Source organism: Fomitiporia mediterranea (genome assembly GCF_000271605.1).
Source record: "Fomitiporia mediterranea MF3/22 unplaced genomic scaffold FOMMEscaffold_7, whole genome shotgun sequence".
NCBI lineage: Eukaryota > Fungi > Basidiomycota > Agaricomycetes > Hymenochaetales > Hymenochaetaceae > Fomitiporia > Fomitiporia mediterranea.
The window spans coordinates 2,688,837-2,701,435 of record NW_006760392.1 but is presented as its reverse complement, the minus strand read 5'-3'; the positions used below and the strand labels follow the sequence as shown (position 1 = coordinate 2,701,435).

Here is a 12,599-nt window from a genome sequence, read left to right as displayed (position 1 = left end):
GTTCTAAATTGGAAGATGGAGGGGCTAATCTATGCTTCTGCATACTCTGCTTCCGCTTTCCAGAAAACAACAGCGGGTCGCAAAGCCTGATTCGCATAATTATAAATGTCCCTGCAACTCGTATCGGTACAACCCGTTAAAACGCTTGCTTAAGCGCAATATTGGCGGATGTAAGGACCGGGAATACCTAATTATGTCTTACCTGCTATTACTCATCTTCCTGACCTTCATACGTAGCAAGAACGATGCCGCACTCAGCAGTGCTACTTAGAATGCAAGACGGCGCTGGCTGGAATAGGATTGATCCGATTGTTTCATTCTCTGATGTGATGTTTCTGCATGTGCATGCCAAGTTCTCCAGAAAACGGGTGTCGAGATCTTGCAAAGCAATGAACGCTGGAGCTTTTTGGAAAGTCACCCGGAGCGATGAACCGGGCTCTATGAAGTCTTCTGTTTCATAGTCCCCCACAAGATCTCGGATATACCACCTTTGCGACCGGCTATCGGTACAAACCTGCAGGAATGCTCCTATGTGTCGGCGCTCGCCATTTCGCGCCTAAGACACAGCATTGTCGAAACACGCCAAATAAATAGGACCTACTTTCTACTTTCTACTTTCTCCTGTCTTGTTGCCCTCATTGTCATGATAGAAACTTTGACTTCGTCATTAGGGCACTTGCCCACCCTCGACCGAAAGGATGCGTTGCTTTTCGATGTTTTCTGTGCAGTGGTAAGTTATAGTACACATTGTCTGGCGAAAGGCGACTGATTTTGCCTTAATTCATAGGTTGTTCACAAAATCTACAACAAATTTGAAGTTAATCCGGCCAACCTTTTACCTACTATCATCTTGCTCGTAGGAATTCCAACTCTTCCAACGTACTTTTTGCTTCCCCATTTCGGCTCCAACTTCCTCGCTGCCCTGGTCTCGTATTCATGCTTTTATGTTACTCTCGTCTCGTCTATTATACTCTACCGCATTTCCCCTTTCCACCCGCTTGCCAAGTTTCCTGGACCGTTGTCGTTGAAGATCTCAAAATTCGTGACAATGTATCACTCACTAGGCGGCAAGCAGCACCTGTATTTCAAGAAGTTGCATGACAAGTTCGGCCACGTTGTCCGCGTTGGTGAGATTGCGATGTAGCCTCGTGTGTATTGAAGCATGGGCTTATTACTTCCGTAGGTCCTAATGAATTATCGTTTGCTGACGCGGAAGCGATTCCACCTGTTCTTGGGCAAGATGGAATGCGACGGGGACCATGTGCGTCGATTTGTCTTTACAATCACTTAACTGCTGACGGTTGTCCTCTCCATCAGTGTGGGAAATGCATGTCAAACCCGGAACGACTCCTCATCTCATCTCCTTGCGAAATGTGGACAAGCATCATGAGCGGAGAAAATTATGGAACCACGGCTTCACTTCTGCAGCTATTAAGGACTACCAGCCATTAATAGCAAATCGAGTACTTCAGCTTGTCGAGGAACTTAAAAAAGTCAGCCGCGGTGAGAACGAGATTCACGAGAAATCTGTTGATCTTACCTGCTGGATTGCTTATTTTGCGTGAGTGGGAGCATTTCTATGATAATCATGTTCAGGGGTCATATTTTTCTGCAGGTATGACTTCATGGGTGACCTGGTGTAAGTGTGTTGCTTTCTGTGGAAAGATAACATAATTTTATCAATCGATTGGTAGATTTGGTGGAGGCTTTGAGTTCATGCGCTATCGCGACAAAGATGGTTTCCGTCCAATACTGGAAGAGGGTATGAAGTATGTACCCTTCGCACACATTGTGTCATTCGTTTTACTGAATTACGGAACATTTTAAAAGAATGATAGGGATCCTGGAGCACGTACCATGGATTGCAAGGTCCCTTGCCAAATATGGGTCCGAGCCAGCCGTTTTGGAAACTTACAGAGAGTACGGAACGAAACGTTACGACATACGCAAGGAGCAGGGAGCAATTAGTAGAGATTTGTTCCACTTCGTTGTAGGTACACAATATTTGTTCGCTAATTAAAATTCTTAACGTGCTTCTTCTCCGTTCTAGACAAATGAAGAAGGGATCGAAAAAATGGACGTGTCGAGGGAACAGGGTTTGAACGAGATTTTTGCTGCCATGGTGGCTGGTGCCGACACGACATCTACTGTGCTTGATGGCCTCTTCTTCCGTATTCTCTCGAACACTGCTATTTTCACGAAACTACGACAAGAAGTCGACTCCGAATTCCCGTTGGGGGAAGGTGAGCCATTCGACGCGGTAAAGCTTGCTGCGATGCCGTTCTTGAATGCTGTCATGTAAGTCTCCATAAAATTCAACCGCAGACACGTGCTAACTTCTCGTGATAGTAATGAGACACTCCGTCTGCAAGCACCACTATCTACTTCATTACAGCGGAGTCCGATAGAAAATAGTGGAGGTAAATTGGTTGCAGGAAGGTTCGTTTATTATCTTTCTCCTCCCTTTTCCCGCCCTACAACGTTCTTATACTACAAACAGGTTCATTCCAGAGAGCACGGCGATATACATCCCTTCATACGCCCTTCATCGAGACCCTCGCTACTTCTCCCCTTTCCCCTACGACTTCATTCCAGAACGTTGGCTCGACAATACGCAGATCAATAACACCAACAAGAAAACGAATGTGAAATTCACCACTAACACGTCCGCATTCATCCCGTTCTCCTATGGACCCGCAAACTGCATTGGAAAGAACCTGGCCATGTTAGAAATGCGCATGGTCGTCGCTACGCTGATTCAGAAATTCGACATGAAGCTCGCGGAGGATTACGATCCACGTAAATGGGAGGAAGATCTGCAAGATTATTTCATTATAAAGGTTGGGAAGTTACCTGTTGTGCTGAATCCTAGGGAATGAAGAGGTAAATTATGGACTGTTTGACTTCGCTAATATTCACTATTTACATATACGATCACAAGAGCACCTTATTATATCACAGCTATTTGTAATCATAATTCAGGTGATGCTGGTGATAATAAGTATATTCGAGTTTCAAAATGTCATGACCAGTTCCAGTAGGACGCATGGAGACTGCATTGTCATTTAAATGTTCCATATCCTGAAATGGGTCGCTTCTGCTGCTATGACTATGGAATAAAGTTCACATATATAAGAAAAGAATGCAAAGCAAATAAAAGGCAAACGTTTGAAATTACTCTGGTGAATATTGACAGGCCAGTAATCACTGACGTTGTGCAGTTTAATACGCTCTTTTCAAAGTGGTTACCGACTGTGCACTATGATTACGTAAGCAGCCCTGATCGACATGACATTGATCTAATGATCTTCGCAATCGGTTTCTTCCTTCACTGTAGCGTCGTGTGCTTTGTCTGTCTGACGTGCCGAGTACTCCTTCAAGGCTAGAACTGTAAACAGCTTTGCAATACTGTAGAGTTCATTGCTCTGATATTCTCTTGTGGTTAAGCACAAACAAAAGGCTAATGGCTCCAATGCAGAAGTTGGGGTGGCCCTGTGACGACAGGAGTGCTGGATGAATCCTCTGGAACGCGTAAATGCCTCCGGAGGCAACCAACCTATAGCAACCGGTGTACTACATTGCATACACAAATGGCTCCGCCTAAGCGGTATAGTATGGTTTTTACCTAGAATGGGTCCCTAATCAGAAGCACAGGTTCTGCTGGAACTATGATTCGAATCATGGACTCGGATTCTGATCACACTAATAGATAATATAAAACTCATTCAATAGAGCTTGCTTTGCTTGCTGCTTGCTATCTTTCCGCCCTCACTCGCATGATTGGAGTTTTCGCGCTGTTATTGGGGCACTTGCCTACCCTTGGTCGAAATGACGCGTTGCTTTTCGACGCCTTCTGCGCGTTGGTAGGCCACAGTACAAATCGTCGAGCGAAGACTGCTGAATATAGCTTGGTTTATAGATTGTTCACAAAGTCTACAACAATTTCGAGGTCAATCCAGCCAACTTCATTCCCACTATCGTCTTGCTCGTAGGAATCCCAGTTCTTCCGACGTACTTTTTGCTTCCCCATATCGGCTCAAAGTTCCTCACTACTCTGTTTTCGTATTTATGCTTCTACACCACTCTCGTCTCGTCTATTGTACTTTATCGCATTTCTCCGTTCCATCCGCTTGCCAAGTATCCCGGTCCGTTGTCCTTGAAGATATCAAAATTCACGGCAATGTACCATGCATTGAGAGGCAAACAGTATCGGTATTTCAAGAACTTACATGACAGATACGGCCACGTTGTCCGCGTCGGTAGGTTTGCTTGCTACTTCTCGCGTATTGATATGCGTACTTATCATTCTGTAGGTCCTAATGAACTATCATTTGCTGATGCCGAAGCAATCCCACCTGTCCTCGGATCAGACGGAATGCGGAAAGGACCTTGTGTGTCAATTCATCTTGGTGCAATAAATCCACTGACAGATATTCGGTGCTCTAGTATGGGCAATACATACCAAACCCGGAACGACTCCCCACGTTGTCGCTTTGCGAGACGTCAACAAACATCGTGAACGCAGAAAATTATGGAAATATGGTTTCACTTCCGCGGCTATTAAGGATTACCAACCAATTATGGCAAATCGTTTGCTGCAGCTCGTCGAGGAGCTCGGAAAAGGCTGCAGCAGTGACAATGGGAACCACGGGAACCACGTTGATCTTGCTCAATGGATTGGTTATTTCGCGTGAGTGGGAGGTTCTCTGCTCTGCGTTTAGGACACTTACATTTTGAAGTTACGACTTCATGGGTGACTTAGTGTAAGTGATTTGGAGTAGGTCCGCAGGCTTATAAATAAATGATTTACTTGCTAGATTTGGTGGAGGTTTTGAGTTCATGCGCCTTCACGACAAAGATGGTTTTCGTTCAATACTAGAAGACACCCTGAAGTACGTATCTCTTTTCATCACATAACGTATGGTATTGTTTTACCAGCTTACGGTACATTGTAAAAGAATGCTAGGAATTCTGGAGCACATATCATGGATTGCAGAAGTCCTCTCGAAACTTGGGTCTGAACCAGCAGCAATCGTAACATATAGGGAGTACGGAACGAAACGTTACGATATGCGTAAGGAGCAGGGGGCAACAAGAAAAGATTTGTTCCATTTCATTGTAAGGACTCATTATTTTCCTTCTAGTCGGGCCACTTATTATATTTCTTCTCTGTCTTAGATGAATGAAGAAGGGCCCGAAGAATTGAAGGTGCCGAGGGACCAGGGGTTGAACGAGGTCTTTGCTGCCATGGTGGCAGGTGCCGACACGACATCGACCGTCCTTAGTGGCCTTTTCTTCTATATCCTCACGAACCCTGAGACTTTTACGAAACTGCGACAAGAAATCAATTGTGAGTTCCCACTAGGGGAAGGAGAGCCATTCGACGCGGTGAAGCTCGCCACAATGCCGTACCTGAATGCTGTCATGTAACTCTCCGTTCACCTCAATCGCAACACCTGCTAACTTCATTGTGATAGTAATGAGACGCTTCGTCTGCAAACACCAGTAGCCACTTCATTACAGCGGACACCGTTAGAAAATAGTGGTGGTAAATGGGTTGCAGGAAGGTTTGTTTATCATCTTTCTCCCCCTTCTTTCCCCCGTTCGATCACACCCTTATACTACAATAAGGTTCATTCCAGAGAACACAGCAATATATATCCCACCATACGTCCTTCATCGCGACCCTCGCTACTTCTCTCCCTTCCCCGACGACTTCATCCCGGAACGCTGGTCCGACAACGAGCGAAAAAGCACCAGCGACAAGGGGAAACCAAAATTTACGACCGACACAACTGCATTCATCCCCTTTTCCTACGGACCTGCAAACTGCATCGGAAAGAACCTCGCCTTGTTAGAAATGCGCATGGTTGTCGCTACGTTGGTCCAGAAATTCGACATGGGGCTTTCGGGGGATTACGATCTGCCTAAGTGGGAAGAAGATCTACAGGATTATTTCATGATGAAAGTTGGGAAGCTACCTGTTGTGTTGAACCTTAGAGAATGAAGAGGCTAGTTGAAGATTTATGATTTTGATGATGTACGCTATTTACATACACGATTTTAAGAGTACTCGTTATACCACGACTGTTTTTACTCATAATCTAAATGCACACAAGGTTCCTTTCCAGAAGATCACAAACAGCTCCAGTGGAACGCATGGACTTTACTGTCATGTAAACGTCCCATATTCTGACGTTAAAATATTATAAAGGAATTATGAAGGAAAGAATGAAAACGAATAAGAGCTTAATGCTTGAAATAAATTGCTTGGGTGAATATTGAGATGCCCATAGTGATTGACGTTGCGTAGTTTCTAAGAAACACTTTCCTCTAAGTGTTTACGGTAATATCAACTACGTACTGTTTATGTAATCAATACCGATCAACATGACTTTGTTCTCAGGTGTCCTGGTTCCTTCACTTTAGCATCCCGTGTCTTGTCTGGCTGATACGCCAAGTTCTTGTTCAAGGATATAACTGTGAAGAACTTCGGAATACTACAGGGTTCATTGCTTTGATATTCTCGTTGAGCATGATTAGTATGCGAGTGGCCTGAGCACAGAAGACAGGGTGCAGGAGAATCACATCAGGACGGTTAGATGAAGCCAATATTAATGAAATGCCTCCAGAGTTGAGTGACCTATAGCAATTACCATCTCTAGACTCCAGATATTCGGGTTCTGTAACTCATGTGTACCCAAATGGAGTTGCCCAAGTAGCATGGCATGGTATATTACCCAACACGGGACTCTCAACAGAACGTACAGAAGCACCGGGGCTACTGGGATCAAGATCCGAGTCATGAATGCCGACCATACCAGTAAATGTTATAAAGCTCACTCAATTGGATTCGCCTTTACCTACTGCTAACGTTTCGCTCTCAACTGTCATGATTGAAGTTTTCAAATCATTGGGCCACCTACGTACCCTTGCTCGCAAAGATGCATTGTTTTTCGACGTTTTCTGTGCGCTAGTAAGTCGCAGTACACATCGTTGAGTGATATTGGACTAAACATGCTTAATTCTTCAGTGTGTTCATAGAATCTACAACAAATTCGAGGTCGACCCGGCCGACTTCAAACCTACTATCGTCTTGCTCGTAGGAATCCCAATTCTACCGACATACTTTCTACTTTCCCATCTCCGCTCCATATTCCTCGCTGCCCTGTTGTCGTATTCATGCTTCTACATCACTCTCATCTCGTCTATTGTGCTTTACCGCATTTCCCCTTTCCATCCGCTTGCCAGGTATCCTGGACCGCTGTCGTTGAAGATCTCAAAATTCGTGGCAATGTATCACTCACTAGGCGGCAAGCAGCACCTGTATTTCAAGAAGTTGCATGACAAATACGGCCACGTTGTCCGCATTGGTGAGATTGCGATGTAGCCTCGTGTGTATTGAAGCATGGGCTTATTACTTCCGTAGGTCCTAATGAATTATCGTTTGCTGATGCGGAAGCGATTCCACCTGTTCTTGGACCGGACGGAATGCGGAAGGGTCCTTGTGTGTTAACGCACCTTAGCGTCTGAGTAAAACCACTGATAGTTATCTTATGTGTGGTTAATGCATGTCAGACCCGGAACGACCCCTCACGTCAACGCTTTGCGAGACATCGACAAACATCATGAGCGCAGAAAACTATGGAATCATGGCTTCACTTCGGCAGCTATAAAGGACTACCAACCAACTGTAGCGAATCGGGTGCTTCAGCTTGTTGAGGAACTTGGAAGCGGAAGCCGTAACGAAGGCGATATTAACGGCAGATCCGTTGATCTCTCTCGTTGGATTGGTTATTTCGCGTGAGTAGGAGCTCTTCTCCGGTCTCGTTCAGCATATTTATATTTTGTAGATATGACTTCATGGGTGACTTAGTGTAAGTGTGCTAGTTGTTAGATAGGTGGATCACATAGACACTCAGTTCTCGGTAGATTTGGTGGAGGCTTTGAGCTTATGCACCGCAGCGGCAATAATGATTTCCGGCCAATATTAGAAGACACTATGAAGTATATATTTCTTTCCTCTGTGTACTTTATGTGATTGTTCAACTAGCCTACGGTACATTTCAAAAGGCTGGTAGGAATTCTGGAGCACATATCATGGATCAAAGGGGTCCTTGTCAAAACTAGGTCTGAGCCAGCGGCGTTCGCAACTTACAGGGAGTACGGAACGAAACGTTACGATGTGCGCAAGGAGCAGGGAGCAAGTAGGAGGGACTTGTTTCAGTTCATCGTAAGTCACTTTATCTGTCCGCATAACAGATTTCTTGTTACATTTCTATTCCATTCAAGACAAATGAAGAGCGGGTCGAAAACATGGATGTCTCGAGAGAACAAGGCTTGAACGATGTTTTTTCAGCCATGGTGGCAGGTGCCGACACGACATCTACTGTCCTTAGTGGTCTTTTCTTCTTCATTCTCTCGAACCCTGCTATATATATGACACTACAACAAGAAGTTGATTCCGTTCCCGCTATGCGGAGGAGAGCCGTTCGACTCGGTAAGGCTCGCTGCTATGCCCTACTTAAATGCTGTCATGTAAGTCTCCGTGAGGGTGTACTGCAACGTCTACTTAGTCTTTCGGGAAGAAACGAGGCACTTCGTTTGCAGCCGTCTCTGCCCACTTCACTACAGCGAAGTCCGGTGGAAAATGGTGGCGGAAAATGGGTCGCCGGCAGGTCAGTTCATCACCTTTATTGTCCTTATTTGCTGCTAGTTTGCTTATATTTCGAGAAATAGGTTTGTTCCAGAGAACACGGCGATATATATTCCACCATACGTCCTCCATCGGGACCCTCGTTACTTCTCTCCCTTCCCCAACGACTTTATTCCGGAACGTTGGCTCGACTGCATGCAAAATGATAACACAAAGGACAAATCAAAGGTGAAATTCACTAGCAACACATCGGCATACATCCCGTTCTCCTATGGACCCGCAAATTGCATCGGAAAAAACCTCGCCATGCTAGAAATGCGCATGGTTGTCGCTACGTTGGTCCAGAAATTCGACATGAAGCTCGCAGAGAGTTATGATCTGCGTAACTGGGAGGATAATCTACAGGATTATTTCATTTTTAAAGTCGGGGAGTTGCCTGTTGTGTTGAACCTTAGGGTATGAAGAGGTTGTATGATATAGTAAGATACAGTGGCACCAAAATATGTTGTCATGTTTAACGTTTTTGACAAACCTACAATACGAGACCACCGTTTGGAAATTGCATTGGTTTGGTAAATGTTGAAGGGGACGTAGTGATTAACAGTATACGGAGTAGTTGTATTCTTCATTTACAGGTACGCCCAACGAGGCTATGCTGAAAAGAAGAGAAGGAAGAAAAAAGAATGAGGGTATAATGGCACTGATTAATTAAATAACTGTAACGAACATGAGTGTAATAATATGATACGGCTAGTTACGAATTACACAGTGAAACCAAGATAATAAGAAAGAGATGTGGAGGAACTAGAGATTTCGAGTGAACGTGAGATCACTGAGGACGGAGAGAGACTCGTAAGTGAGAGCCTGAGAGAGAGAAACCCGATTGCTTATGTAATACCAATTGAAGTCAATGAAATTATACACAATGTTCACAAAAATTCACTATGACTTTCCATCTCTTACTTTCACACGAGGCAGATGCCATTCCGTTGCGCTATAGGGATTTATATTACAAAATGTGAAGCTGCCGTCTAATTGGCTGGAAACACATTCTGAAACAAAATTTTCTGGGCTCGGACTAGATTCCGCCTTGGTGATGGCTCCGTTGTGGAGTTCAATCGGCATCTCGGATACATACTATCTCTGTGACCGGCTATCTGGATAAACCTGCAGGCATACTTCTCTGTTTCGGCGCTCATCATTTCGCGCCTAAGTCACAGCAATGTCGAAACCTGGTCAAATACAACGTGCCCTCAACTTGGTGCCTCCTTGTTACCCTCATCAACATGATAGAATCTCTGACGTCGCTATTGACGCACTTGCCCGCCCTCGATCGAAGGGACGCGTTGCTTTTTGATGTCTTCTGTGCTTTGGTAGGTCGCAGTACATATGTCAAGCTAGAGATGACTAAATCTGTCTTAATACGTAGATTGTTCACAAAATCTACAACAAATTTGAGGTGGACCCGGGTAACTTCATACCTACTATCATCTTGCTCGTAGGGATTCCAGTTCTTCCAACATACTTTTTGCTTCCCCACCTCGGCTCCACGCTCCTCACCATCCTAGTCTCGTATTCATGCTTTTATGTTTCTCTTATTTCTTCTATTGTGCTCTATCGCATTTCCCCCTTCCATCCGCTTGCCAAGTATCCTGGACCGTTGTCCTTAAAGATATCAAAATTCGTGATGATGTACCACGCGTCAAGAGGCAAGCAGTATTTGTATTTCAAAAAGTTGCATGACGAATACGGCTATTTTGTCCGCGTTGGTAAGCTTGCGTGCTACTCTTCTGTCTCAACACATGGATTAATTGTCCTGTAGGTCCTAATGAATTATCCTTTGCCGATGCTGAAGCAATCCTTCCCGTTCTTGGACCGGACGGAATGCGAAGAGGGCCACGTGTGTTAATTCATTTCTACGATTGCATAATTACTGACAATGATCACCGCATCAAGTGTGGGTTATGCATGTCAAACCCGGAACGCCTCCTGACCTTGTCGCTTTGCGAGATGTCGGCGAACACCATGAGCGCAGAAAATTATGGAACCACGGATTCACTTCCGCGGCTATCAAAGATTATCAACCGGCTATAGCGAGTCGATTGCTTCAGTTTGTCGAGGAACTTAGGAAAGGTGGCGGTGATGACACTGGGATTCACAAGAAGTCGTTTGATCTCGCTCAATGGATCGGTTATTTCGCGTGAGTGGAAAGTCTTACGATCACATTCGGAATTCTTATGTTTTGCAGATTTGACTTCATGGGTGACTTAGTGTAAGCGCTGTTATTAGGTCAGTGGGTCTGTAAAAAGCTCATTTACCTGCCAGATTCGGTGGAGGCTTTGAGCTCATGCACCATCGCGACAAAGACGGCCTTCGTTCAATGCTTGAAGATGCTATGAAGTATGTATCCCTTCGTTTCAGATACCTTATGTTATTGTTTTAATGGCTTACGGTTTATTTCAAAGAGTGCTAGGAATTCTAGAGCACATACCATGGATCACAAAAGCCCTTTCCATGCTTGGGTCTGAACCAGCACAGTTCGTAACTTACAGGAATTACGGAACGAAGCGTTACGATATGCGCAAAGAGCAGGGGGCAAATAGGAGAGATTTGTTCCATTTCATCGTGAGTGCACATTATCTTGTTCGCTAATCATGCCCCTTACCACTTTTCCATTCTAGACAAATGAAGAAGGGATCGAAAAAATGGACGTGCCGAGGGACCAGGGCTTGAATGAGGTTTTTACTGCCATTGTAGCAGGCGCCGACACGACATCGACCGTGCTTGGCGGCGTTTTCTTTTACATTCTCTCGAACCCAGCTGTTTTCTCGAAATTACAGCGAGAAGTTGATTCCGAGTTCCCACTAGGGGAAGGAGAGCCATTCGACGCGGTAAAGCTATCTGCGATGCCCTACTTGAACGCTGTCATGTACGTCTACGTAAAAGTCGAATGTAACGACTGCTAACTTCCCGTGATAGTAATGAAGCGCTCCGTCTGCAGCCGCCACTGGCTACTTCATTACAGCGGTGTCCATTAGAAAATAGCGGTGGTAAGTGGGTTGCAGGAAGGTTAGTTTATCGCCTTTCTCCCCCTTTTCCCTCGTTTCACTCATTCTAATACTGCAATAAGGTTCATTCTAGAGAGTACAGCAATATACATCCCACCATACGTCCTCCATCGGGACCCTCGCTACTTCTCTCCTTTCCCCGACGACTTCATCCCGGAACGTTGGCTCGACAACACGCATAGCAACGATACTAACAACAAAGGAAACGTAAAATTCACGACCAACACATCCGCATACATCCCCTTCTCATATGGACCCGCGAATTGCGTTGGGAAGAACCTTGCGCTGCTAGAAATGCGCATGGTCGTCGCTACATTGATCCAGAAATTCGACATGAAGCTTGCGGAGGATTATGATCCGCATATGTGGGAAGAAGATCTACAGGATAACTTCATATTTAAAGTCGGGAAATTGCCTGTCGTGCTGAACACTAGGGAATGAGTAAATTTAGTAACAGATTGCACAACTTCGTGATCATGTTCTCATTTAAACAGACGATTATAAGAGTGCTTTGTGGTAACACAAGTAATTGTAGTTCTAATATGAGTAATGCTTGTAGTGAGTTTCCTTTCAAAAAGATTGCGAAAAGTTCCAGTACATCCATAGCCGAACTTGACATTGCACTTTTGTGCGGAGTCTGACAAGGCAATATATGTACATTTAGGCAATATAATCGAATATAAGGATCCACAATATTCAAAAAAAAAAGTCTTAGTGATAGATTCCAATACATTTTCGTGTTCGTTTTGGTGATGCTTTATTGTCATGACATGTCGCTTCGGGAAGAACATCGTTGTTGGAAGTGCGCATAGTCGTCGCTACGTAGATCCAGAAATTCAACATGAAGCTTTCAGGGTATCATGATCCTTGCAAAT

At 44.7% G+C, this 12,599-nt stretch overlaps 3 protein-coding genes across 3 annotated transcripts; all 3 read left to right on the top strand.

Moving 5' to 3' along the window:
- Positions 1 to 643: 643 nt before the first annotated feature.
- FOMMEDRAFT_157591 (high nitrogen upregulated cytochrome P450 monooxygenase 2) lies at positions 644 to 2,879 on the top strand (the record flags this gene model as incomplete). Its single annotated transcript, XM_007267732.1, has 10 exons — positions 644 to 730; positions 788 to 1,127; positions 1,184 to 1,261; positions 1,318 to 1,561; positions 1,616 to 1,639; positions 1,695 to 1,769; positions 1,831 to 1,990; positions 2,051 to 2,298; positions 2,350 to 2,439; positions 2,501 to 2,879. The coding sequence occupies 10 exons, from the start codon at positions 644 to 646 to the stop codon at positions 2,877 to 2,879; spliced, it is 1,725 nt and encodes a 574-aa protein (XP_007267794.1).
- Positions 2,880 to 4,015: 1,136 nt separating this feature from the next.
- Positions 4,016 to 6,007, top strand: FOMMEDRAFT_87928 (high nitrogen upregulated cytochrome P450 monooxygenase 2; the record flags this gene model as incomplete). The annotated part of the gene is made up of 9 exons (XM_007267731.1): positions 4,016 to 4,259; positions 4,314 to 4,391; positions 4,447 to 4,690; positions 4,740 to 4,763; positions 4,818 to 4,892; positions 4,959 to 5,118; positions 5,179 to 5,426; positions 5,478 to 5,567; positions 5,632 to 6,007. Coding segments are annotated over 9 exons (1,539 nt in total), but the record flags the coding sequence as incomplete, so codon positions are not given.
- Positions 6,008 to 6,781: 774 nt separating this feature from the next.
- FOMMEDRAFT_168846 (cytochrome P450) lies at positions 6,782 to 12,165 on the top strand (the record flags this gene model as incomplete). Its single annotated transcript, XM_007267730.1, has 18 exons — positions 6,782 to 6,976; positions 7,034 to 7,373; positions 7,430 to 7,803; positions 7,854 to 7,877; positions 7,933 to 8,007; positions 8,074 to 8,233; positions 8,293 to 8,678; positions 8,740 to 9,112; positions 9,871 to 10,029; positions 10,086 to 10,425; positions 10,479 to 10,556; positions 10,613 to 10,856; positions 10,905 to 10,928; positions 10,982 to 11,056; positions 11,122 to 11,281; positions 11,338 to 11,585; positions 11,636 to 11,725; positions 11,787 to 12,165. Exons 3-18 carry the CDS (start codon positions 7,568 to 7,570, stop codon positions 12,163 to 12,165), a joined length of 3,051 nt encoding a protein of 1,016 aa, XP_007267792.1. The 5' UTR covers positions 6,782 to 6,976; positions 7,034 to 7,373; positions 7,430 to 7,567.
- Positions 12,166 to 12,599: the final 434 nt, after the last annotated feature.